The sequence below is a fragment of the Channa argus genome, chromosome 1 (assembly GCF_033026475.1).
Source record: "Channa argus isolate prfri chromosome 1, Channa argus male v1.0, whole genome shotgun sequence".
NCBI lineage: Eukaryota > Metazoa > Chordata > Actinopteri > Anabantiformes > Channidae > Channa > Channa argus.
The window spans coordinates 30,832,532-30,858,900 of NC_090197.1; the positions used below are offsets into that span (position 1 = coordinate 30,832,532).

General features: G+C 38.4%; 1 protein-coding gene across 4 annotated transcripts in view; it reads right to left on the minus strand.

Moving 5' to 3' along the window:
• Positions 1 to 26,369, minus strand: part of atrnl1a (attractin-like 1a) — a 241,035-nt gene that overhangs the window by 85,384 nt on the left and 129,282 nt on the right. For all 4 annotated transcript variants that reach the window (XM_067512420.1, XM_067512403.1, XM_067512412.1 and 1 more), the window contains 2 exons: positions 18,879 to 18,940; positions 11,487 to 11,565 (listed from right to left, as the gene is read on the minus strand). In XM_067512420.1, coding sequence (XP_067368521.1) covers positions 11,487 to 11,565; positions 18,879 to 18,940 — 141 coding nt within the window. The remainder of the gene's footprint in view (positions 1 to 11,486; positions 11,566 to 18,878; positions 18,941 to 26,369) is intronic.

The window sequence follows — 26,369 nt, forward strand, 5'->3', positions numbered from 1 at the left end:
AGGGGAAAACCTATAAAGAGGAGCAAAACATTATAGGCTGTTCAGCTAAAATGATCTCCAATGCCTTCAAATGGAGAGCAAAACCAGAGAGATGTGGAAGAAAACCATCAAAATGGATCGAAGAATAACCAGAATGGCAAAGGCTCAGTCAATGATCAGCTCCAGGATGATCAAAGACAGTCTGGAGTTACCTATAAGTACTGTGACAGTTGGAAGACGTCTGTGTGAAGCTAATCTATTTTCAAGAATCCCCCACAAAGTCCCTCTGTTAAAAAAAAGGCATGTGCAGAAGAGGTTACAATTCACCAAAGAACACATCAACTGGCCTAAAGAGAAATGGAGGAACATTTTGTGGACTGATGAGAATAAAATTGTTCTTTTTGGGTCCAAGGGCCACAGACAGTTTGTGAGACAACCCCCAAACTCTGAATTCAAGCCACAGTACACAGTGAAGACAGTGAAGCACGGTGGTGCAAGCATCATGATATGGGCATGTTTCTCCTACTATGGTGTTGGGCCTATTTATCGCATACCAGGGATCATGGATCAGTTTGCAAAGAGGTCATGTTGTCTTATGCTGAAGAGGACATGCCCTTGAAATGGTTGTTTCAACAAGACAATGACCCCAAACACGCTAGTAAACGAGCAAAGTCTTGGTTCCAAACCAACAAAATTAATGTTATGGAGTGGCCAGCCCAATCCCCAGACCTTAATCCAATCGAGAACTTGTGCAGTGATATCAAAAATGCTGTTTCTGAAGAGAAACCAAGAAATGTAAATAAATTGTGGAATGTTGTTAAAGAATCATGGAGTAGAATAACAGCTGAGAGGTGCCACAGGTTGGTTGACTCCATGCCACACAGATGTGAAGCAGTTTTAAAAAACTGGGGTCATACAACTAAATATTAGTTTAGTCATTCACAGGATTGTTAAATCCTAGAAACAAAAATGTTTGTACAAAATAGTTTTGAGTTTGTACAGTCAACGGCAGACACTGCTATTTTTTTTGAACACACCCCTTTCAACTAATTGCCCAATTGCACAGCCTTACGAGCGTGCATATCATGAATGCTGGGTCTTGTTTGTTTTCTGAGAATCAACTGCACTTACAGGTAACTTGTTTGCCACGTAGCAATACAAAATATACTAAAAACCTGGATTATTCTGGTTAGTCACATTGTACTGCTATTATTTTTGAACAACCCTGTATATGCATACATACAGTATGTGCAAGGCTTTAATAATAAATATTTTTGGTCATGTTTAGGTTATTAACTTAGGTAAAGAACATGGAGGATGCAGTCTCACCTCAGCGTTGATTTGAGCCAACATAGGGGATACAGGAGGGTGGGGGATTACAATAATTATCTTTGGTCCATGTGGATGTTTAAACACATGGACAAACACCCAGTAGGTGCAGTAGAGGTCTGGGTCAAATCACTGGTCCCTTTGTGGATTTATTATTAACACACTCAACACCCATCCCCACCTTGAGTCAACTCGACTCATCACTCACAGTGACAACAAGCAGATTTCGAGGATAGAAACAGACACAGAGATAGCTGAAGGTAGTGAAAAGGAGAGGTGGAAAGAGATCTATTATTACAGAAGGCTGGCCCGAGGTGCCTCCCGTTAAAAATCAGAACAGACAAACAACCGTATAAAACCATCTCAACCACCATATGGCTCCGGGGAGATGTCCTTGCTGCGTCCCTCAAAAAACACTCTCACTCCATGACCAGAGTCCCTCCTCTCTCTTATTTCCGCGGTTTTTAAGTTTGCTGGTGGCTGTGTGGTGCTGCTGAATTCCACTCTCTGTATATCAGCACCTTCAAGTTAATCTCTGCTGGTGACAACGGTCACCTGGTCTGCACTGATAGCAGCAGAGCATCATTAACATTTACCATATCTGGTGTTTTTAAACTTTGGATTCCCAGGGAGAAGGTAAAAATATAACAGAATTGTAAGGAAATGGTGTACATCACTGTCAGCCTGTCAGTATTGTACACCTTGACTGAGTAAAGTATGTAATAGGCCACACATAAATACAGTATAGTAAGTTATAAGAATTTTATTTAGCAAAATCCAAAACTCCTTTTCTAATTCTTCACAATTGCCTTAGTGTGGGTGGGTGTAAAAGTGAGTGTGTCATGGCTTCCTAGTGCTGTGTTTATGGTCATCTTGAATACACGTTGATAATCCCTCTTAGACATTAGTATTTACCTATCCGCCATTACAACAACCCTCCTAATACAGCCCTGAACTGTCGAGGAACTGACTTCACAAGACTTCTGAAGGTGTGCTGTGGTATCTGGCATCAAGCTGATCCTTGAAGTCCTGTAAGTGCGAGGTGGGTTCTCCATGGACCAGATTTGTTTGTCCAGCACATCCTATAAATGCACGGCTGGATTAAGATCTGGCTCCACATAAATGGCAGAACCCAACGTTTCCCAGCAGAACATTGCCCAAAGCATCACTCTGCCTAAAGCAATGCACAAACTCATCTGTAAGACGTAAAAGAAAACATGATTCATCCCACAAGGCCAGCATAGGCACCGTGACCTATCAGGAGCTACCCATTACACTAAAAACTAATGCACTGTGTTTTCTGGGACCTTTTTATCTGAAACATAATTTTTTTGTTCTCCTTTACAGCAATTTGAGCTACAGCAGTTCACAAGTTGCCAGTTCACTGGTTTTCTATCCTTGGACCACTCTGGTAGCGTGGACCACTGCAGACCAACAAGAACGCAGAAGTCTTGCAGTTTTGGCGTAGTCCTAACCTAGTCCTACAACCATCACAATTGGGCAAAGTCGCTCAACTCCTTATGGTTGCTCATTTTTTTTGCTTCCAGCACAACTTCATGCACAAAATGTTTACTCACAGCCCAATTATTGCTTACCCAGACTGTGGGAAGGACCTGTCTGTGGTAAGTGCAAAGAAAAGGCACCATGGAGACTTGTTGTGTTGCTTAGGCATGCGTGTATGTGTTTAGGTGCTTCTGTCTTGTCCCTTTGATTTGTACACACAGCATCAATCCAGAGACACCCCACCCTGCTTGGTCACTTTAAACCTCTTCTACTAATCTGCCACCTCAATTAATGCCAGCTAAATAAGGGACACACAAACACTATACAAAAACACATCACACACACACAATTTGGCGTTCACTGGTCCAAACAGGCTAATCTGTGCAATTGCAGATTGGAGAGTGTGGTAGCCAAGGGCTGAGCAATCAGAGCATAACATCGCCTCTGCACAACTGTGGAATAGTAGATTTATTTAAAAAGAAAAAAATACAGGAAAAAAAACACTATAAAAATACAAAAGTAGTATAATAACAAATTAAACTTTATTTAGAATTACTTTGGCTTTTGCATGTTCAATATTGCCTGCTTACCATCTTAATAAATGGCTTTATGTTTAGGATCTTCTTATTTCTAACACAATCGTGTCCTTAAAAATCAACTTAAGCACTTTAATTCATCATGCAGCAGCTGATATTTGACTGTAAGAGACCTTAGGAAAACATTCACAGCAGCATAATAAGCTGCACAAGCCAGCTTATTGGATCCAGTGCATCGCTGACAAGTTCTAAACAAACAAAATAGCCTTAAAACTTAAATTTTAATCAAGCTCTCTTCATTATGCTGTAAATTCTCACCCTCCCGTAATTCAGATTGGAGTATCTCTGAGTGTAATTCCTTAATGAGTGTAGGGGGATGACACAATGTTAATTGCCTTGTGTAAGAGGAGTGCAAACATCTAATTTAAGAAAATTAATGTTAGAGGGGGAGCTCCTGTAATAGCACTGAAGACAGCAGAGGTCAGGAGGTGCAGTAAGCTAACAGGAGACATGATGCGAATCAGTGTCAGCTGCTCAGAGTGAGGCTGAAGCTGGCTGTGCTACAAAGAGCTGAAAAATCTCTACGACAACTTGTCAGTCAAGAAGTTTGGCAACATCTGTCTGGGAATATGATTTTAAAAAATTGCTGCAGCATCCAGACAAACATAGAGAAGAGAAAGTTTTAAAGAGACACAGATGGGCAAGTAATGTGGGAGAGAAATGAATGTGTTTATTATTGTTGAGACAGCAGATAAGAACATGAGAGCCATTGACTTATTTAAATGTATTAGTCATGGTGTCTGATGATTCATTATTAAACATTGGTCATATCTTTATATGTCAGTAAGTTTCTGTGCAATTTTCCTGTCGTACTTTTATATAGGTATTCCTGTTTCTGTCTGATTAAACTTTAACTTCTCTGTAGAAAAGCTTGGTGGTCTACACCTCTTGCTATGTGTATACATGCTCTCAAACAAAGAGTTTTGACTAAACTTAAATGCATTACACTGGATATTCAGGTTCATATTTGGACATGTGAGTGTTGATTATTAGATTGTGCCTTTACATATAGTTAACTGGCACATGCTTTTATCCCAAGCAATTTACAAATAAGAGACCCACACAAACAGAAACACACACAGGAGTAACCTGAGGGTCAGTGTGGACTGCATATGATGGTGTTTGAACCGCTGGACCTACAGCTGGTGGATGAGCTTCCTTACCTTACATTGAAATTAACTGACGTATGCTTCCAGTAAAAATTATCCAGCCTTTAGTTTTTACCTTTGTTTTTTACAGCATTAAAGTATGTTCAATGTGATGTTTTGAACCTGATCGACAGAAAGAGGCAGTTTCATGTCAATGTCATCCATATCTCTACAATGTAATTTAAATGAAGAAACAGACTGCATCACTATTACCCCCTTTGAAATAACCCACCTAAATCATGTAAATTGTAGCCAATAGGTTTTGGAAGTCATCCAGTTAAATGGAGATCACCTGCACTGAATGTGTTACAAGTCATTGGAATATAAATATCTGTTCCAACTACTTTACTTTGAAGATTATTTTACTTTGACATACAGGAGTCTTTATTTTAATCAGTGTAAAAAGACGATAGTAAATCAAGTTTATACTGTACAAATTCGACGGTTATTTAGTGATTGAAAAAAAAAAAAACTACTTTGTTGTTTAATGACTATATCTTTCAACTACAGGCCTATTACTGCATTGCAAGCCTGCCAGCAGACTTTTGAATTCAGTAATGGTGTGTTATAATACCACGTGTTTTTCTAAAGGGCCATAGTACTGGACTAACCCATTTGGTTGTAATTTGGCTCTAAGCTTTAGTACAGAAGCTACTATTTTACACATGTTTATGGAGTAAAAAACAGCCAATACTTTTAAAATGAGTCAACAGGAAAAAAAACTCTTCTTTGTCCGTTTGGCTCAGTGTCTATTTTTTATTTATTTTTTCTAAACTCATTCATCTAGTGGTGTTCACAAAGACAACCATACAAGCACACACAATCTTCAGAGGCGCAACCCTATTAGGAAAAACTGGAAACATCTTGCGCAGTCTGTCTCTGCGCATCAGCATTGGAATTTCAAAGTAGCTTTTGATTGTTTGATCTCATATCCAAAAATGAGTGTTGCTAATAAAAAAAAAAAAAGTATGAGAAAAAGCAATTAACATAAAGCTGTGGCTCTATTTATATCCACTTTTCTCTGTAGTCTTCTGGCTGGTTGTGATCCATAATTAACAGTGAAGAGATCCCATTTTCACCTTCTGCTGTGCTTTCCCACTAGAGCAGCTCCCTGGAGAGCAGAGCAAAGTGAGAGCAGCAAACAGATGATAAGTTCACACTACACTCTAAAAAATATTAATGGGCTTAGTAGTTAACATTTTAAATTAAGGTGTTTTCCAGCAAAAAGTTTGTTACATGTTCATATTTAAGTCAGATGGCAATTTTGCAACTTGATTATATTTAAAATTAGGAACATTTCTCTAAATTGCTTAGACATTGTAGAGAAGTACCTTTAAGTTCACTGAAGAGCAGCAAATACAAAATTATCAAACCTCATGAACATGAGTTGTTATGAGTTGAAATCTTGAAACTTAATTGAATAAATGCATTCTGAGAGCTAGCTCAAATAAATAAGTCAAGATAACAAAAAGTAAAACTAAAGTATTGGAGATTTCCCAGCATGCATTGTTTAAAAGTTCAGTACAAAGTGGCTCTAACAGGACTAAGTTCATCATGTAAACTTCAGTACTAAGCATGATGGTTATTTTGCTCAGTTTGAAAAGTTCACTCTGTGCTAATTACCAGTCTCAGTCCGATACTGCTTTTGTCTACTTATTGTACTTCTCAGATACCACAACTGATAACAGCATTTACCTCATGTTGGTTTAGGAGGTAGATAAGGCAGAAAAGTCTGGTTGGAGAGTGTTTTAACATAAGTAAAGCCAACAGCTAGCTCTGCTTTGATAATCCAGTAAACAGTCATTCTCATATTTCTCAAGATTTTTTATTATTTACAAGGGACATCAGCAAAAGCCGAGGGCAGTTTGCTTAGGTATTCAAGTTATTTTACCTCCAAATTCCTCTGTAGACTATACAATCCATGTTCCCCTGTCATCCACATCTCTCGGAGTAGGCTCACACACTAAATCTGTGCTTTGCCTTTTTTTTTTTCCCAGTAAAAAAAAAGTAAAAAAAAAAAAAAAAAAAAAACTTAATTTGACAACTCTGAATTAATAATAAAATAATTTAACTTCAACTTTTGGAGGTAAAGGCAAACCATGTTCATTATACTAGACCAATTAAGGTAGTCTAACCTGGAGAAAAAAAGGAACTAATATTTAAAAACTTAAAAGCAGCTGCTTTCAAACATGCACACAAATGGTTACCTCAGTTTTTTTTTTTTATTAAGTAGAGCCAACAAATTTCTTAGAGTGTACAAACACTGCAGAAAAACTAGAAAATGCTACTCTATTTTATAACACTACAACTTAACAGAACTGACATTTTAATATTTATCTTGCGACAGCACAAAGACTTTTACAGCTGCGAGCAGACACAGCCGTAAGCCACTATAAACCCCCAACGAGCATAACACCAAGTAGAAATTTTGTTTTTAGACTTTGCCGCTAAACTGTAAAACAGACCACCTGCCAGTGTGATGCCGCATTGATGTTAAAGTTATTATAGCCTTGCCTTTAGAGCAGATGTACTGTAATGTTCATGTCACATTGAACAAACCTTAAATATATTAAGCTGAGAGCAGTGATGTGATACAGTACCAATCCAAGCCGGATCGATTCAATCAGCAACACACACTATTTAAAGTGCTTGCATTTTACAGGGTAACTGATTAACTACTTTTTTAGTATCCGTAGTATTTCTGGCCTCTACTTTGTAGATGAAGATTTTTAATTTAAAAAGAAATATTCCATCCATTCAATATCTTAGCTGCTTATCCTAAAAGGGTCATTGGGATCTAACCAGTGACTTTCTATGTGTGAGGCTGTCACTTTTAACTGATGCGGATGTTTCTCATTGCTTCTCATTTCTCATTGTCATTGTATTGATTTCGATACATGGTTAACCTTTATACTCAATGTTCACATCTCACGCATCAAGCTCATCCACCATCAATTCAATTAAAGAATTCTGCTAAACGCTGGGTATGGTTCAAAACCAACATGTTAAATTCCCATATAAATTTAATTTCTACATTAAAGAAAAAACAATTAGCTAAACCTAATATCAAGCTGACTTTGAAGTCAGTTCATGACAGCCTCGGATTTGAATCTTACCCTAGACTCACTACTAGTGTAAACTAACCACCATCATCATGGTAAAAATTAAAAGCTAATTAGAATCCCCTGTCAACAGAACAGTCAGTTTAGCTTGTTAAAATTAGCTTGTTAAAATGTTTAACTATCTATCATTTTATTTCCAATACACAGACAAGGCTTTGAATATGGCAAAAGCACTGAAACTGAATGCAAAGTCTGGATGTAATACAAGTTGGATCAAGAGCTCTAACATACGTTTCGCAGCTAAATTTAAACAAACAGAAAAAGGCAGTATACAATCCCTGTGTGAAAAGCCCGTCTGTAATAATTACTGTATATTACAGTAACAATATATTAGATACTCTAAATCTGGTTGTATCGACAATCTCTCTCTGAGCCCAGAGGCACCTGACAACTGCAGTTTATCTCCATAATAATCAGGCCTGCACTAAATACACAAGGATATAATAAAAACACAGCATTCAGCTCCATTGAGTAGCATTGTTAATTTTTCGCTCGGTGGTGCAGTGTAAGTGAGACTGTCGTCTCCTAACAACTCTGTGGAGCTCAGTGGGACTGGGGACAAGGTTCAATTAAAAAGCATTATATTGTTGGGTACTGTACAGTATGTCTCTTTTTGTATCTATTCTTCTCTAGAGGTCTGAGTAAACTAAGCTTTTGTTATCATCTGTAAGAAGTTGAGTAAATTATTTTATTTTACCTGTTTTCCCCTTTTGCCACAGCAACACTGACTGATATCAGTGAAAGTCGTTGCATGTTCTGAGCAAGAGTTTGGGACAGAAAGGGGTTTTGGCAACGCAAACTGATGTAATGCTACTTCTGCCTGCGTTGCTGAGAGAGCAGTCATTATTCACACGAGGTTGCTGCCTTAAATTTCAGGTGAATTCTACTCACTGCTTGTCTCTCTCCCAGCTAATGCATCAGTTTTGTTTTGTTATTTTGCAAATATTCACTTTGCAACATGTTTAGAAAAACTGCCGATTTACATGTAGAACAAGGAAAATCATTCCAGGTCCTCAAAAACAGCTGCCCTGCTTGTTTTCTAACTATCCCTGAGCTACTGACTGCCGCTTACAAAGATACCCTGGACCTATCGCACAGTTGACACAGACACAAACACCCATCCACACTTAAATACAATACATGCAATTAAGAGCCACCAAATAGTCTGACTGCATGACTGCTTTTACATGCACTTAAGTAACCAGGTTACTCAGAAAACTGGTTACTGGCTTCCCACATATACACACAGCAAAAGAGTAATCTCTACCAGAAACTGGCCTATTTAGACTTGTACGAGGCACCGTGTCTCAATTAATGATCTCTCCCTAAATCAGCCTTTCACCGTCTCGTCTGCAGCTTTGTGTTATGCACATGCACTGGTTAGAAGCCTGGTTACGCAAATACATGGACGTGCTCCCTAATCCCCAAGCCAGATTTCGGAAATCAGCTTTGCCATTTACATAACAGTTAAGAAAGCAGTTATTCAGAGGAAGGCTACTGTAACCTGGTTACTTAAGTGCGTTTAGACTGTTGGAGGAAACCAGAGTATGATAAGGAAATAATCACCCAGTGGATTCAAACCTTAAACTTTCTTCTTCAGAGGAAACAGCGTCACCACCCAAAATAAATAAATTATTAACATTTTTTCTGGACGTGGTCCTCCACTCCTATACTTTGGAGAAAAAACTGGTTATGAATCCCACACAGCTCATAAGCTCACCAAGTACAGACACCTACATGACATATAATATTAAGACTAAATTGACACCAAACCTTATTAAAGAAAAAAAGTGACATTTTTAACGTTTTTTCTATTTTTTGCCTGTGACAGGCATTGTTCCTGTTGTGGTGAAAGGGCTTCTCTGCTCACATGGGGCTCGTTAACATAGTTTGTATTGTAGCTCAGTTGCTTACAGCAGTTGGCTTCAGTGATGACATTTTTATAAGTAGCTAAAGGACAAACCAAGAAAGAAAGAGTATGCTGTGACTGACCAACCTGCCGGTGATGAAAATGACCTAATTGAATTTTTGAAATGTCATGGTCTCCAGCTAAAGTTGGCTCCCATTACTCAAAAAAATCAGTCTCTTTTCTTTCAGCCATTACTCGAGCTACACTAAAGTGTAAGATCACACTTAGAGAGCATTCCATTTGCTTCCTTTGTGCCAGGCTAAATAAAATATTTATGTAGGGAAAAAGTACAATATAATAAATACTAACAATATTTAGATAAGAATAATGTCAAGTTGAGTTCCACAGTGATGATTTTGCCCTCAAAAACAGGTCTCCATTTATTAGATCAACAGTCATCTAAAGAAGAGATGGTTAAAAAGGAAAAAACAAAAAGAGGCCTCATGGGGGGGAAAACTGACAGAGAAAGAGAGCTGGAGAAATGGCAGGGAGGCTGAAAGAATAAGCCAACAGTGTAGTAAATGCACCACTGCAGTTCTGCTGTGATATGAAACCAGCTCTCATAAATAATGTAGCTGAGCACTGGCCGGCCTGTCAGAAGCCGGTACATTGCTCCACACTGAAAAAAAGAGGCTAAACAAAAACCATGATAGTCAGGTCACAGGTGGCTAAACCCACATCACAGTACAGGTATCATTCACTCTGCTAGAAACACCTTTAACATGCACATCAATATGCACCAACATAAAGAAGTAAATAATTGTATGAAAAAAGGAATGAGTTCGGTTATAAGGTTGCTTAAGAGGTCACTGTAGCATATAATGAGTTAATCAGAGCTTTTTAGTTAAAGACAGATGCATACAACACATGGAAGCATGTGTCAGGTGTAACGAAGCTGCAAACTGGTAATTTTTTGTATTAAACATTACAAACAACAAGCAGTAACAGATTCCATGACTGTTTTTTTTTTATTAAACCACACAGTGAAAACTAGTCAAGAACAAAACGGTGACAACTTTGCACTGAGCACAGAAAAATTAAAATTACATAAGCAGATTATAAATCCTTCCTAATTGAAGCAAAATCATTTGAAAGACCATAAAAGTAACATAACATGTCGCCAACATTTAAATACCGAGAGTTAATTTGCACATGAAAGCTTCAGTGTTTTCTGCATAATGACAGTGCAGCAGCAGTAGCAGCAGAGGGATGGGGGTTTGTGGGGGGCAAAAACCAACAAGTGTATTTAAGCACAATAGCTCCCCAAGGAATGTGTGTGGATAACTGCAATGACAGCAGACTATTATCCTTACGACTTATACAGTAAGTAACACAAATTTCTCCCTGATGACTCAAACAGAAAACACTGAAAAATGCACATAACAAGTGACAAAGTGACCAGGGGTTATTACTGACAAGAAACTAGACCTAAAACAAGTCAAAAAGAGGAGCTGGTAAATAGATTTTTTGTGTGTGTCTGAGTGTGTGTGTACAGGGGGGAGGGTTAGTAGTAAACATGAAATGATTCCACATCTGTTGAGGCTTTAAGTGATATATCACTCCATTCCACTTCGTTTAGCATCACTTCGTTTGAGTTAATTGGTTCATGAGGAGCACTAATTAAGGGGAATGGCCTTGTTTATTGTCACGGCGATGCTCATTAAGCAGAGAGATCTTTTTTGTTCTTAAAGGACTCATGACATTAAAAGTCTTCACAACTGTGTGTATGTGTGTGGGGGGTATATAGTCCATTGTATATTGACTTCAGTCTTCATTGTCACAGTTGCCGCTAACAGTATGGGTCTGTTCAATGTGCAGCACAGACACAAACTGAGCACATGTACTGTTTGTAAATGTACTGCAACTACATAAACTGTAAGAGAAACATAAAAACACCTACCTCTCTCCGTCGTGAGGCCCAGCAAGTCTGTTTGATTTTCCAAACCACAGCCGCGACCAGCAAGAGAGACAGGAAACAGCTGGAGAGAGAAGGTGACGAGAGGATTAATAACTTAAATAAAAATAAAGGATTCCTTAAAAAGTTGATCAACAGACACAGGGTTACATGCATTTTTCTGATATAACCATAGCCCTTAAAAACACATAGAACACTATTAATATATATACATTAAGGATAGTTTTATTCAATCCAAATCCATTAGTTAAGGGAATCTTGTGGTACCAAGTCAGGTCGGATACATATTTGTAACACCCTAATGTTGATTAAATATATATCTTAAACTTTTAAATAATTGAAAACCTTTGCACAACTTATTTTTAACAAGCTACCTGAAGCAAACATTAAAGTCTTGGTTAAAAACTATTAAGCTGACAGGCTTAAATTATAGATATAATATGAATCAAAGTTTAATTGGTATAATAATGTGACTAAACTTAATGTGCAGAATGTATCAATCTGAACTGGTAAACCTGGGTGCTACAGTCAACGTTTGAACTCTTAACCACATTTAGTCAAACAAAGTCATGTTGGAATTGAGGTTGACAAGCATAAGCATGAGTTTAAGGTTTGCTCCTGCTAAAAAAGGAGAGGCTTCTTCTGACTAGTACAAATTGGTTCAATGGAATTACTTTCCTACTTGCAGGCATATTTGCACTTAGCAGGGGCATATTGACTGAAGGAAGTTTCTTCAGTCAATGTCACAATATATAATTGTAGTTGAGGTCCAGTATTTGTAGCTAATGCAAAATCAATTTCAATGACAGGTATTTAATTAATGTAGTAGTCCTTACTAGTCATAGAACAAGAAACTAAAATTTCCAGCCCCAGTTTCCAAAGAGCAAAGACAACAAAAAAGGGAGAAATTCTCAGTAAATCTGTGGCGAGATACAAAACCGCAATGACCACAGGCAGCTGGGGATTTTAGGACAGCAAAAGGCAGGAAGGGGTCAACGAGCGACATCATACTCTCTAACAAAGAACAAGGTCTCATGTTACACACAGATACACATACGCAGCCTTAAAGTTCAGTGTCTTGAGGCCAACGTTATCTGGCCAAACACAAAGCTCCTCTCTCAACCAGAACTTCTGACAAAACCTCTAAACAAGTGCAACCAAAGACTTAACAACAGGAAGTCTGCGAGAAACTGCTGAGGACAGCAGCTCGCAAACAATCATCCTCTTTATCTAATTGTATGTGTGTCACTGTGTGTGTGCTCTTGTCTCTCTATGTGGGGATGACAGCCATGCCAATGGTATTAGCGCTGTAATTAGTGTGACATTTTCAGACCCAGTGTAGCAAAGAGGCTGCAGTCATGACCTCTTCGGTCCACAAATGACCCCTCTGCTGCACTCGGACATCGCTACCAAGAATTCCCCCTTGGTGACGATGACAAACTGCTCATTGCAGCTGCCTGATGGAAATCACGCAGTTTCAAGACTCCTTCTGCTGACTTTTTGCAAATTATATGAAAAGTTCCCATCAGAGAGCTGTGAAATTTCTGTGGCCATTGTATGTTGCCTGTTGGAAAGCACTTTTGAAAGGTCTGGTTTTATGCAAGCAAATAAAACAAACATAGTAGTATCAGGTATTCATTTTGAATAATTTCTGCCTTGTGTGCCAACATTCCACATCTATTGCAGGGGTAGTAAATTATGATTTAAGGAGGAAACAGCAAGTTGTATGCACTTATCAACTGCTTTACATTTCTTCTCATGGACCCATTCACTATCACACTCACACAGCGATGGGGGAGCTGGCCAACACTCACCAGGAGCAACAAAGTTGGGGTTCAATGTCTTGCTCAGACACTTTGACATGTGATCAGAGGAACTGGGGATCAAATCAATTAATGTGGGATTGGTGGACAACTGCTCTACCTCCTGCGCCACAGCCTCACCCACACTGGTCTGGTTAGAGATGTGCTAACACGTACAGGCCTGCAGCATCATCACGTTTAAGTTGCATTATAATTTAGTTGTACACTGATTTATGTATATGGAACTAGCATTGTGAATGTACCAACATCTGGACTGTGTGAAGTCAGCGACTCAAATCAAACATAGAAAGCTATAATTCAATGCTATTTTAACTTTATCTTTTATTTTGTGTGAAACTCTGGACTCTAGTTGGTGTGCCAAGAGTAGATGAGATACAGGGGTTTCGAGCTATCTAAAGGAAGGATTAACATGTACACATCAGGCCATTCTGGATTAAAACTTTTCTGTGACAATTTAGCTGCTTTTCTTTCACTGCTCGCTTTATATTTTTACATTTACCAATCTCAGTCCTCAGGGCTAAACCAATGGCAACTAGAACAGGTAGGATGGGCCCGCACATGATAGAGTCTGGGTCTGGACCCGGACCACGGTCCGCCTATTAGTTACCGCTGATCTATTTTATACCACAATCTTACTGAACACAATATTCCCTTGAACAAGAAAATACACTGCTTTGCAATGATTTTCCTTCCTTAAAACACATCTTCTAAAAACCCTCAACTGAGATTCAAATTCAATCAGAAGACTCCACATTCGTTCTGTATTACCTCAGCTTGGCATTAATGGGCCACAGGGCCTTGGCTTAGCCATTTAACCAATGGAGCAAAGTGGCTAATTGTCACTATAACTGAGGCATTAGTGAGGAGAAAGGAAGGGGAAGAGCAAGAGAGCCTAGGCGTGTCCTGTGGGTGTATTAACAGTACACTGAGCCACTTGATAGGTTTAAGTGTTAAGACTGGTCAGCCACAGGTAACAGCTATCAAACTGATTAAACAAGCAATGAATGAGAGTAGGAATGAGTCTGGGTGTCTACATGAATGGTTGTGTTGAAGGTTGTTTTTCTGCTCAAGTGGTGTGACCCACCACTGGCTGATGTTTAAAAATGCAGTAAAAGAAACAATATTTAAACATACACTAACATTCAAAAGCACATACACACACGCACTGAGGGGGAAAAAAGGGAAAAAAAAATCAATAGCCTATTCGTTAAACATGAGCCACAGATCAGAAACGACTTTCAATCAGCACAAACCAGCAAATCAAGTGTTAGTGCAAAGTCAGGCCAAACTGAGGCCGTGAGTCCTGAGAAAGCTGCAGGGTGTCTTCCTTTTTACCATTTAAACATTAATCTGTCAACCTGATAATACATCTTTTTAAAATGATTTTAAAACGTTTTGCTTATTTCATTTCAGCGAATGAGAAGATCATAAATAAAGTCCGCTGATGTTTGTGAACCAGTTGGCTGCTTTATATCTCTAAACATCCTTACAGAATTCTAAGTACTAGGGTCTAAACTATGTTACAGTGAGGAAAAAAGACCAACACAGCGTATCACAACATGGCAGGTTTTACAAATCTAGAGTTTTATAAGTGCACGTCGGTCAACCTAGGGGTGTATGTGCGGACCAAGCACTGGACTGGGTTTTAGAAGAAGCAACATTATTACATTATCGTTATATTGTCTGTGCGTCCTCAAGCCACCCACACCGTTTCTTTTTTCCCTCTTGTTGTCATTTTGGCTTTTTTGCATACACAGAGGATACACTATCACACACCCCTGATTGAATGCCAACTGACTAACCAGTACAAGTGTGAGCAGTAAATTATGAGGTTCTGGCCAAGCAGGAAGGCCGGTTAAAAGGTGTAGCATGAGTTTACAAATTCTGCGTAATTAATGAAAGCTAAACAGCATCTGCCCAGCTTAAGGTTTCCTCCACTAGTTTTTCCTAAATATTTTCCACAGTTCCTCTGTGTGACTTGACAAGGGCTCCTGTCTGGGGAAAAAAAAAAAAAAACAGGTCATTTTGGAACCATATCATTAAAACTGACAGAATTGTAAAATGAGAATCCTGATCACGTAATCCAGTTATGTATAAACATAAAGGTTAGAATTTAAACTTTAGCTATGACCTCCACATCCTCTGTCTAAGTGTCTATGGGTGTGCTTATTGTATATATTTGAATAAATAAACTGACATGGTGTAGACCAAAGAAATTTCAACACAGTGACTAAAACATCCACAGAGAACCCTTGTGGAGGTGAATGTTGATAGGGACGGTCATTTTGAAATCAAGTGGGCGAGCTTAGGGAATCTCATGAGCCACTTAGTGCTGAGTAGCTTCTCCACTGTTTGGGGAAAGAGAGAGAGGAGGAGAGACAAAGAAACTGACTGCTAATCAAGTGAGCAAGGGCTGGGAATAATTGGACAAAGCTGAACTGCAGTGTCACCAATTAGCATTTGTGACTGAAAAGAGCAGTGGCATGAGTTTTGTTTAATTATAGCCTCTTTCCTTTTTTCTCTCCTTCAGTTAGAGATGAGAAAAAATACACGAGGATAGGAGGGATAGATGGAGGAAAAGACAGAAAGAGCAGGGGAGAAGAGTTTTAAACTGTTCAGAATCTTTGTGGAAGGCGATTTTACAGCTAATCAGGGACATGCAGGAAGCAAAATCTGTAAGCATTTGGGCCTAATTTTCTAACAAAAAACATTTAATAAAATACAGAGACAAAAACTCCCCTTTGAGCCATTGCAAAATTTATTTATGCTAAAAATTAAGCCTTTGTATAAAGCCATACTAAATTAATGATGGCAACAACGAAATTATGCCATTAGCTTTTTTTTTTTTTTTTTAAAGGAATTTCTATTTGATTTTGGTGCACTTGAGAAATATATTCTCCCCCTTTCTGTCTTTATATTTTCAAAAGTTTATAAACATAAATCGGACCATGAAACTACTTACTAATGAAGACAGCAAACCAAAATTTCTGACATGCCAGAAGTCCGGGATCGGGAGCCGGATGGCGGGTCATTCGGTTGATTAATGAAGCCACTGGACCCTGCTCACGGCGCTCATCAAACAACAGCTGGATCTAAATTCCTAAACTTGGGCCGAATCCTTACAGTGTCCTGTTGAGTTATGCTTGTGCTTTTAAAAGTCAGGTGTCATAACCAGACAGTTTAAAAAGGACTAAGCTGTAATATTACCTTTACTTTTGGTACTAAAGCACTTTAGTATGTAGATGTTTTTTCTTAACCTACAAGGACCAGATGCAGCATTTCCGTAAATATAAACTGGTTTGTTTTAAGACTAGTGCATTTCTACCTTTAAAGCCAGATACGACATGTACACATTTTAGCCAATGCCAGCATTTTTAATTAACCAATAAAATGCACTGCAAATAGCTAAAATACAGTATGTGATATGCAGTTTATTTAACTTTTAGCCACTGTGTGGACCACAGAAAGTTTCTAAAGTCGCTTTTCGGACAGTGAAGATGGCCGACGGTAATGCAAACTGTACTAGTTACTTTGAGGTTTAAGTCTTTGAGACTTAGAATATTTCAGAACTAGGGTATGATGATAGACATGCCTTAGGAAAAGTAGGAGGAAGAGGTATCTGAAATTGAAATTTATGAATTGCCCAAGATTGACCTGCCTTAAGATGCAATGCCATTACAGGTATTTTCAAATGGGGAAAGAAATTAAACCAAGCAGGAAGTACCACTTTTCAGAAAGCTTTCAAAATAACAATGGACAAATTTACAATGATCTATAATAATAATGCTGATAAAAGACACATTATTGTAGTTATATTGCCCCAATTTATCATCTTTTCCTTTCTGATGATTTATTGATTTAAATAAATATTAAATATTAGGACATATGGAATCATTTCTTTTTAAAATCAAATGTTAAAGCTTAGAATTGGTTTTCATTTCATGTTTCTATCCGTTGAGGTTTTAGTATTAGTAATAGAAACACTGATTTGGTCTCTACCAACTCCTAACAACCTCAACAACACCAACAACCTAACAACAAGCTGCTTGATGTTCCATGTCCCTTGATGTCCCTTGAACAGCTTGATGCTAATTGTGTCTGTTTGCTGATAGGTGCTCAGCAGAAAGGCCACACTGGGTTTATTAGCGCTTATTTGGAGAAAACAGCTACCTGCTGCTGCTGGAAATAGAGTTTTTATGGAAAGGTGAAAATATCCAATTGAGCAAATGTACCATAAACCCCCAATTCCCGAGTTTTAAAGGCTAAAAACTGTGGGGTTGCAGAGTTGTTGATTATTCTGTTGGTTGTGCCACTAACCATAGATTACATATTGTAGATTTGTTTTATTCTGCGAAAGTGAAATTATGGACAATGCAGATTTTCGTATAATGAAATATTGCTGTATCCATTATGCATTTTTAAATTAGGCATTTTTCCATTGCGGCAATACTCCTTTTATTTAGATAAAAAGGACCTTAAAACCTGCCCAGCACTGAAAAAAAACATGCACATTACATTACATAACAAGAGCAGTACATAAACCAAAAACAAACATACAAAACTGCAGTAGTTATAAAACATAACCTTTTCTCACTAAGAATCTGATGCAGTGCAGAAGAGAGCAACTCAAACAGCAGTGACTAACACCCACACACAGAAGCAGGAACACAACACCAAACTCTCCCGGCAAAACTTGACGCTGTCCCCTACTGATGACATCATCCATCTATGCTGGCCTAAAGGTCGCTGATGTCCGGGAGCCGGCCCTGGGCACAAAAACTGCTCACTTCCTCACATGGGTGCACAGTGACACATGCATAAGCATGATCACACAATGAGCTGGGTACATATACATGAATACACACACACACACACGCACGCACGCACGCACGCACACACAGACATTTGTTCGGTGTCATAGCTGAGTGGCAGAATCTTGCCTGAAGACAACAGACTTCATTCTACGCATCTTCCCTATAACACTCTCTCATTAGATCCACTGTCTGCATGGCTCTGAGCTGTAACACAAACATCTCTCACTTAGCCCATAAAATGGACTGCTTTGGTTGGCTGTTTGGTTTTTTGTGGACTTGATGTGGGCGGAAATTATGCAAAATTTGGATGGCAATTGGAATAACGTTATTGGATTGAAATATTTTATTAGGCACCAATGTTAAACAAATTTATACACAACAATATGCTGCCATGAATAACCACAGGTCTCTGCATTTCTATCAAGATGTGCATAAATTTGAAGACTTAGTTCACCTAAATTATGAAACTTACTCCAGCTTAAATCTGCCTTGTGTTCTTCTAAACTGTGCACATTAGTTCTTCTTCTGCAACCTGATTAACAACTAGCGGTTCCTCCATGCTTTTGCGCAGATGCACACGATTGCCAGAACTGTCAGGGTGTTTCGCCCTAGGCTGCTGTCAGCTACTGTAACTTTGTACGCACAGGTTATGGCCCAGTTGTGCAAGCAGCCTCTGGGAAATGAACCAATGAGTAGCAAAGCCCTTTGGAGGAGCTGGGCATGCAGCAGAGGACACTTACCTGAAAAAGGTGACAAAGAACTGCACCAGATCCATGATACTGTTGTGCTGAGAGAAAGCAATCTGTTGGATAAAGGGATAGACAAAGAAAATATATAATTAAAAAATATGTACAGGTGTGACAAAACAAAAATAAATCACATCGGTACCAAGTACCAGGATAAAATTGACTATTTGACAAACCCTGTATATACTAGGAATCATAAATGACACTGGTTAACATGTAAGGCCTGAGCTGAGAGCCCAGCATGTTAAAATGTTGATCAGTTTGCTCAGTTTGTCTTGTGTGTACCATGAATTATTTGGTAATTGTTGCTGATAGAGTCATATCACAATTGCATAAAGTTACACATGGATTAGCCAGGAAAGCAAAATGTTACACTAGATATTTTGCACAGAGCAGAAAAGGGGTCGCTGAATAGTTTATTGAGAATGGACAACCGTATTCTATTTGTATTATTAGATAGTTTTATGAATATACCTTATTAAAGTGAGCCCTTATATAATCTTGCTTCCCCTGAACATGTGTTACAAAGAATCCTGTGAAAATGATGCAATGACTGAACATCTTTCTTACCTAAGGGCAGTGTTCAGTCCTCTTACATAAGGCCAACAATTTTATTTCTGCCAAACACATTCTCACATGTTCTCCATCTCCTTCCCTGGCACACACAGTTTAAAAACACAATACAAGCCACCGCCATATGGTTTGTAGGTTATTATGAGATTAGCCTGTGAGAAAAGGCTTCTGGCTTTTTTGTGCTCTCCAGTATTCTGCAGCACTTTACTCAATTGAACTCTGACAAACTGCTGGATGCCACAGCCACACTAAATCCACTGACTGCACCATCCATCATCATGTTTTCTGTGCTGGGATTCCACTGCTGTGTGGGCCCCTGTGCTCTTCAGAGACATAGATCCGATAAAGGTTGATAACCTGGAAGACCTGTGATATTGTATTAATCGGTCATTTAACACAGAATTGCAAAAACAAATAGTTTTCCTGTACAATCAACACTGTATTTACTCATGCAGAGAGGTTTGGTTTTAAAAAGCCCGTATTATTATTGGCTAGTGGTGTGGCCTCCACATTCACCCCACCCAATGGGAACAGAACCTAACGTATAATGTGTTCTTTTATGCTGCAGCTGCACCTATGTAATGGCAGAAGGCATCACATCCTTTGAAGACCAATTACATCACAGTGTTGCAACAAAGCTGCCTTAAATAAAAGGTTCCTTAAAATGTCGCGGCATAATGCATCCTACTTTCCCCATGGGAACCGGCTGGCAACAGGTGTATCCTTCACAGCCCACTTATCACAAGGCTCTATATGCCCCCATGATAAAAAGAATACGGCAGACACAGAGGAGGAGGAATACCAGAACACGAATGCTAAGAAACCAAAGGACATGTGTTAAGTTACATGTTATTAATAATGTTGGCTATCTAGCCACTACACAGCTAAGTTAAAAACTTCATGCTGATTTTTCAGGTTATAATAAAAATATGTTGAGTTCTGTGAAACTAGAACTAATAGGCAAGTAGCTAGCTAACATTGCTTGGTGACTGACTGATTTTGACTGACATTTTTTCCTCCAGATAAAAAAAACAGAAACAACATTCTTTGCTGTGCTTTTTTTGATACTCCATAAATTAATTCAGATTTCACTTCCAACATCCTGCATTGCTCCTAATCCAGCTGCAATGCAAACTCTACAGACGCTATGTATACACTTTATACCTCCCTGCATGCACACAGCACACTGCTTTTTCTCCAGGCCAGATGTTAAATTTTATATAACTTAAAAAATACAGAGATAAAGTTCAGTACTTTGACAGCACAACAGGGACCCTGCCTTCACCTTAATCAAAGCTGTTTTTTTTGGTAATTTTCCACCAGCTCTAAAGGTTAGGACTTTGAGGTACTCAGTTTACATTTATCTGCCTGCAGAGAAGTGGAGTTTTTGTGCTCTTCAAATCACAGATAATAACAGTTAATTATAGTTTGGGGTGGTTTTGGCTCAGAAGATGACCAAAGGGTTTCCATCTGAGCAGCTTCTCCTGTTATACACTGATACCTTGCTGGACAAGACACTGAACCAAGTTGCCCCAGCATAGGGCCGTGCCATTTTGTAACATATAAGATATAAATCAGTAAGTGGTCTCTATGATGCAAATTGGCCTTATCATGATATTGACTACAGTGCTGACTGAACAGGACCTTGTAACGCATCGTGTGGTATGTAGATTACACTGTCCATCAGGGCAGGACTTTTCTTAATATCAGTAAGGCTTCAATGATCTTTCATTGTGCTGAGACATGGGTAACTATCTCAGAGGGATCTCTGAAAACTTTCAATGTATTAGATGTTTTTTCCCAAGCATATATGAAAAGGACTTATCATACATGCAAACAAAATTTGCTGTACATTGTACTGTTTGTTGCCCCAATAAAACATAAGTGCTAAACATATTTCCACTTGTTTCATCAGCATACATACCCACTCATCACCTCTCACCTCTTGCCTCTTACCTCATCTGTCAAAATATAACTGCAATCTGTCTTCATCAATAGCTGTGTGTTTTTTTGTATGTGAGATGCACCCAGCTCCTTCAGAGGAAATATTTGGCCTTCAGCTATGAAAACTCTTAAAAAGCCATTGTTGTTCATATTTAAACTCCTACGTGTTAAGTAGAATATTTATTGCAGACATAATTGATTTTTCATTCATTCCGTCTGCCCTGTAGGACCAAAACAGAGCATGGTTTCTCTTTTAAGGCTTAAAACTTCCTGATGTCTTGTTTCTGCAGAAGATGTGCACACTGAGAAATTCACATATCCAAAAAAAAAAAAAAAAAAAAAAAAAAAAAAGATGCTCCTAGGACACAACTAACACTGGCTATAGGTGTGACAGCAACTGGTGTAGAAAAACCCCAATTGCTGAGGTGTACAAATGCTACAAGGGTAAATTTCTCACCACCACTGCTCAATATCAGGTCCTAACAGAGATACCTGGTGGTGGGTTTGAATGAAAACATTATATATTTATTATATATATTCAATCATCTATAAAGCGCTTTGAATTGCATTCATCTGTATGAAAAGTGCTATATAAATACGTTTTTGATTGACTGACTCAGTTATAGTTGTAGAGGAAGAATTGGTTGAATTTTTTCCCACGTAAAACAAAACAAAAAAAAAGACTCAAGATACAAACACTGGGGACATAATCATGTATTGAGAAAATGCAAGTAACAGTATGTACCTTTTTGTAGGTAGTGTCAAAGCTTCCTGTAAAGGCAAACTCACAGAACATCACTGACAGCGGTGCGAAGATATTCATTTGAGGGTTGCCCTTCTAACCAATCGGATAATTACAACAATGTCTGCTTGATTAGGTTTTTCAGAATACCTATTGTTTTGTGATAATGGCTAATACCTAAAGGGCTGTGCAGAGTGAGGGGGACTGTAGCAGGAGAAGGATCGCAGCAGTGCAGGGGGAGGGAGGACTGGGGGATGATTTTAATAATCATGATAGCACTAGCTCAAACTGCGTTTTGTGGCTTTAAAATGGATTAAGTGTTATTTGTTAGGTACTTTGTTAATCAATTACATTTTATCCCGCGTCTTTTATTTAAAGTGTGATTCTTGTATTTAAAATGTATTTTGTAGCAAAACAAAGAGAACACAATTTAATAAGACTAAATGACACTTTGACTATCTTTGTAATACAGACTACACCACTTATACTTTGCAATGTGCAGAGCTTTAGAATACAAGCAGATAATGGATGACATTTACTGTAGATGAGGACATCAGTTGTAATGTTTTGTTTACTTGCCTGTCAGTGTCAAGTCTTTGTTTTTAGTGTATGGGGTTCAACATCTAATAAGGTCCTAATAACGAGGCAGCAATTTAACTTTAAACATTTCTCACAAAGCTGATTCATAATAAATCAACCCCGTCAGACAGGGTTTTTACTCATTTTACGTACTGGAAAAAAGGTGAATTCTTCCATTTTATTATAATTGGCTTTGAGAAAGTTTCAAAGTCTTACATTTCCTTTATGAAACTTTACAACATAAAAGTTACGTCACTGAAGTGCAAATTAACATGTGACATCTTCTCATCCTCATAACAGGTGAACTGCCAACGGTCACTTATATTAAAAAAATATATAAAATAAAAAAACCTGTAAAATCGTTAGCAGCACTGAAGCAAATTTGAGAGCTATATATTTCAAACATGTTCAACATGGGGATGCCCCTAAATGGCCCCTAAAAGCTGTAAAGGCTGGTTCTTTGTCTTTGGTGAATCCTCTGAGACTAGTTGGGAGGGGAAGTGAGAAAGAAATGGGGCAGAATGGGCTTAAGAGGTTTACCGGCATTTGTGCAGCAGGTAAAATGGCCCGACAGTGAAAAACCTGCAAAAAAGCAGATTTTGGTCCAGTGGGACACAGCATTAATACAAGCATCAGGGAGAAAAGAGCCTGGCTTTGCATTCAGGTTTCTAATGCAGCAATTTACATCATTACCCCTGACAGTTATTATGAATACACATATTCACTAACATGAGAGGAAAAAAAAAACCAAACAAACAGTATAATATAATATCAGACATGCAACAAAACAGCACAGTACTCAAATGATTTAAGTTATACTAAATCTAACAAACATTCAGCCAAATCTTTCACTCATGCACACACTTAGACTTTTAGTCCAAAGCTAATGGGAGCCAACAGCCATCATTTCAATTTACAACAACTGCAGTCATTAACAACTATAATCAATACTCTGTTTAGATCACACCCATTTCTTCCACTGCAGATGAACACACAAGTCCAAAATGCCACAAACACACACACACACACACACACACACACACACACAGCTAGCTTAGCCAACAGTCCTAAAATTATTGTGCAATGTTACAATCCCAATGTCAATCATAATTGTGGTAAATACATTTTATGAAAATTTCTGAAGCTACAAAATGTGCAGCATACAAGTAGCTAATGTAATAAACCAAGTGTTAAGATATGGAGAAAAGAGCTTGTGCACTACTGTGTGATGACTAACTGCTGACAGCAAGTTTGGATACAAAAAAGCAGCTAGGAAAAAATACTGCAGGGAACCAGGGGTCAGAAAAATTACTACAGATGGGATTTCTCAAACACAGAGATAAAAACAAACAAAATAACAACAGCAGTATCCCTTTTCTTTACAATGTAATTGTTTGGAGATCAAGGATCAAATAACTGTTCTGGGAGTTTTTGTAATGCTGAAGCTAAAAATGCAATTACCACAAGGGAGAGGGTAGAAAGAGAATAGGACAGAGGTAAAAGATGAAAGGAACGAGGATTGATGTAAAAAGGACTCCAAGGACTCCAGTTCTAAAGTCCAGTCATTACTGAGGGCCTACTTTGGGCCTCTGGGGACAAGCCTAGAAGCTGTGAGAGCAGAGGACTGCCTTTTATTTCCCTAAACCAAGGGCTGCTTGTTTAAACCTAGAATGAAATAACATGTTTGGCTAATCAATACGGGACAGAAAGAATCAAATTAAAATGGGAAAAGAGTAATAGGAATCCAAAAAGGGAAAATAATTGAGAAAGAGCACAGCAAGTACAATGAAGGTGAAAGAGCTGGAAAGGTTGAGAAGAGTTATGGCACAAAAATAAAGGAATCAAGTGGATGCAAGGAGTGAGTGGAGACAGATTAGAAGATGAGGAAAAGCAGAGAAATGGAGTATGTGACATGTCGTCACAAGGCCATCTTGTAAGATTTCCCTGCCTTTCCGCTGGTAAGTGAATGCTGTTCCCTGACTTTCTGTGGTTTCTGAAAAGTTTTGCCCCCTCAGGAAAAGTGGTCTTATTATATCCTGAACTGTAGTCGCTGTAACTCCGTTGGTAAGGTTCAACTCCTGGTCCCTCACCTGGCTATGTGTGGAAGTGCCTTTGGGCAAGATGCTCCCGGTGGGTCAGGTGAGCACCTTGCATGGCAGACACTGTCATCAGTGTATGTGTGTGTGTGTGTGTGTGTGTGTGTGTGTGTGTGTGTGTGTGTGTGTGTGTGTGTGTGTGTGTGTGTGTGTGTGTGTGTGTGTGTGTGTGGAAAACGTATCTGGAAAACGCGAACTATTCTAGAGGAGTGCTGCCTTACCTTTGCTAGTACAGCTTTACTCTGGTAGTTTGTCGGCGACTTTATTTCTTATTTTCTATATCTCCATTAAATATGAACAAATTAAAAGTATGTAAATATTTTCAGATAACCCAGTCTAACCACTGTAGCAGGCAGAGGTATACAGACTGCATAGGTCACAAGATGGTGATTATGATAGTAAATAAAGAAATCAGAAGCCTTTCTCTCTTAATCCTCATTACGGTTGGCAGGGCATTGGAGCTTCTGGTACCTTACAGTGGGTTGAGGTCAGCACCTTTAAAACCAGCTTTACTTATTATCACTTGTTATAATGATTTTAGCCGTATGTTTGTGCCATTCTTCTAACTGTGTTTTCTCAGGTACATCTGCAGATCTCGAGGGATTTTATCTAAATTTAGAGATAATGTCCAACTGGACTCACGGATAAACTGGTAAGATTTTGGTGGTTAAAGGACAAGGTCACTGTGACTTCATATTTATCAATTTTCTGCGATATTGGAGGAATACCTTAAGAGAACATCTTCCACAAATGGAAACTCTGATTCAAGCATTAACTGATGGACCTTTGAGCACCAAAATCTTTCAGTCCCATTGTTGTGAATGCAATATGTTAAAACCACACAGAGGATTTCTTCAAATTTAGCACAAACCTTGGGGTGGTAATTCTTATACTCAATATATGCCTTTGATGCCCCAAACATGAAATTATCTTGTAAACGTACTTGTTTACATAGTTTCAGTTAAATTTTCATTGCAAACTATTTTAAAACTATTTTAAATCGATTTAGAAGTTTCAAATAAGTCGTTTGTGAGTAGAGAAGTAGTAGTAGTCGTAACACGGCCTAATTTGTCATTAAAATTAACATTTTGTATGCAAGTTATCAACTGGCAGAGCAAAATATTGGGAATGATTCAGAGGTTTTACAGTATGATTGAGAAGGAATACACTTTGACTTCTTTACCTTTGCCAAATATAAGTGTGCAGTCTTTTCCTATTAAAATACATTTTAGCATAACTTGTAGCCCATAGCATTTATGTTCTATGATAACTTACATAGAACATAAATGTACATGCAAGTGTCCCAGGGGCTGAAGCCTTTTTACACCACACACTGCCTCAGTATTTTCATATGCATAAGGACCCAATGACGAAAGTGAAGAAGGTGTCAAGTCCTGTGTCCACCTACATGGTATGCAAATGAGTCACTCTCTGCCATATGTATGAACTTGTTAGGAGACCAAAGAGCTTTTGAGCAGGAGATTAAGACTCACATCTGCATCAATATCCAGCTTAAACACCAGAAAACTAAATATTGCAACACGATCTTAG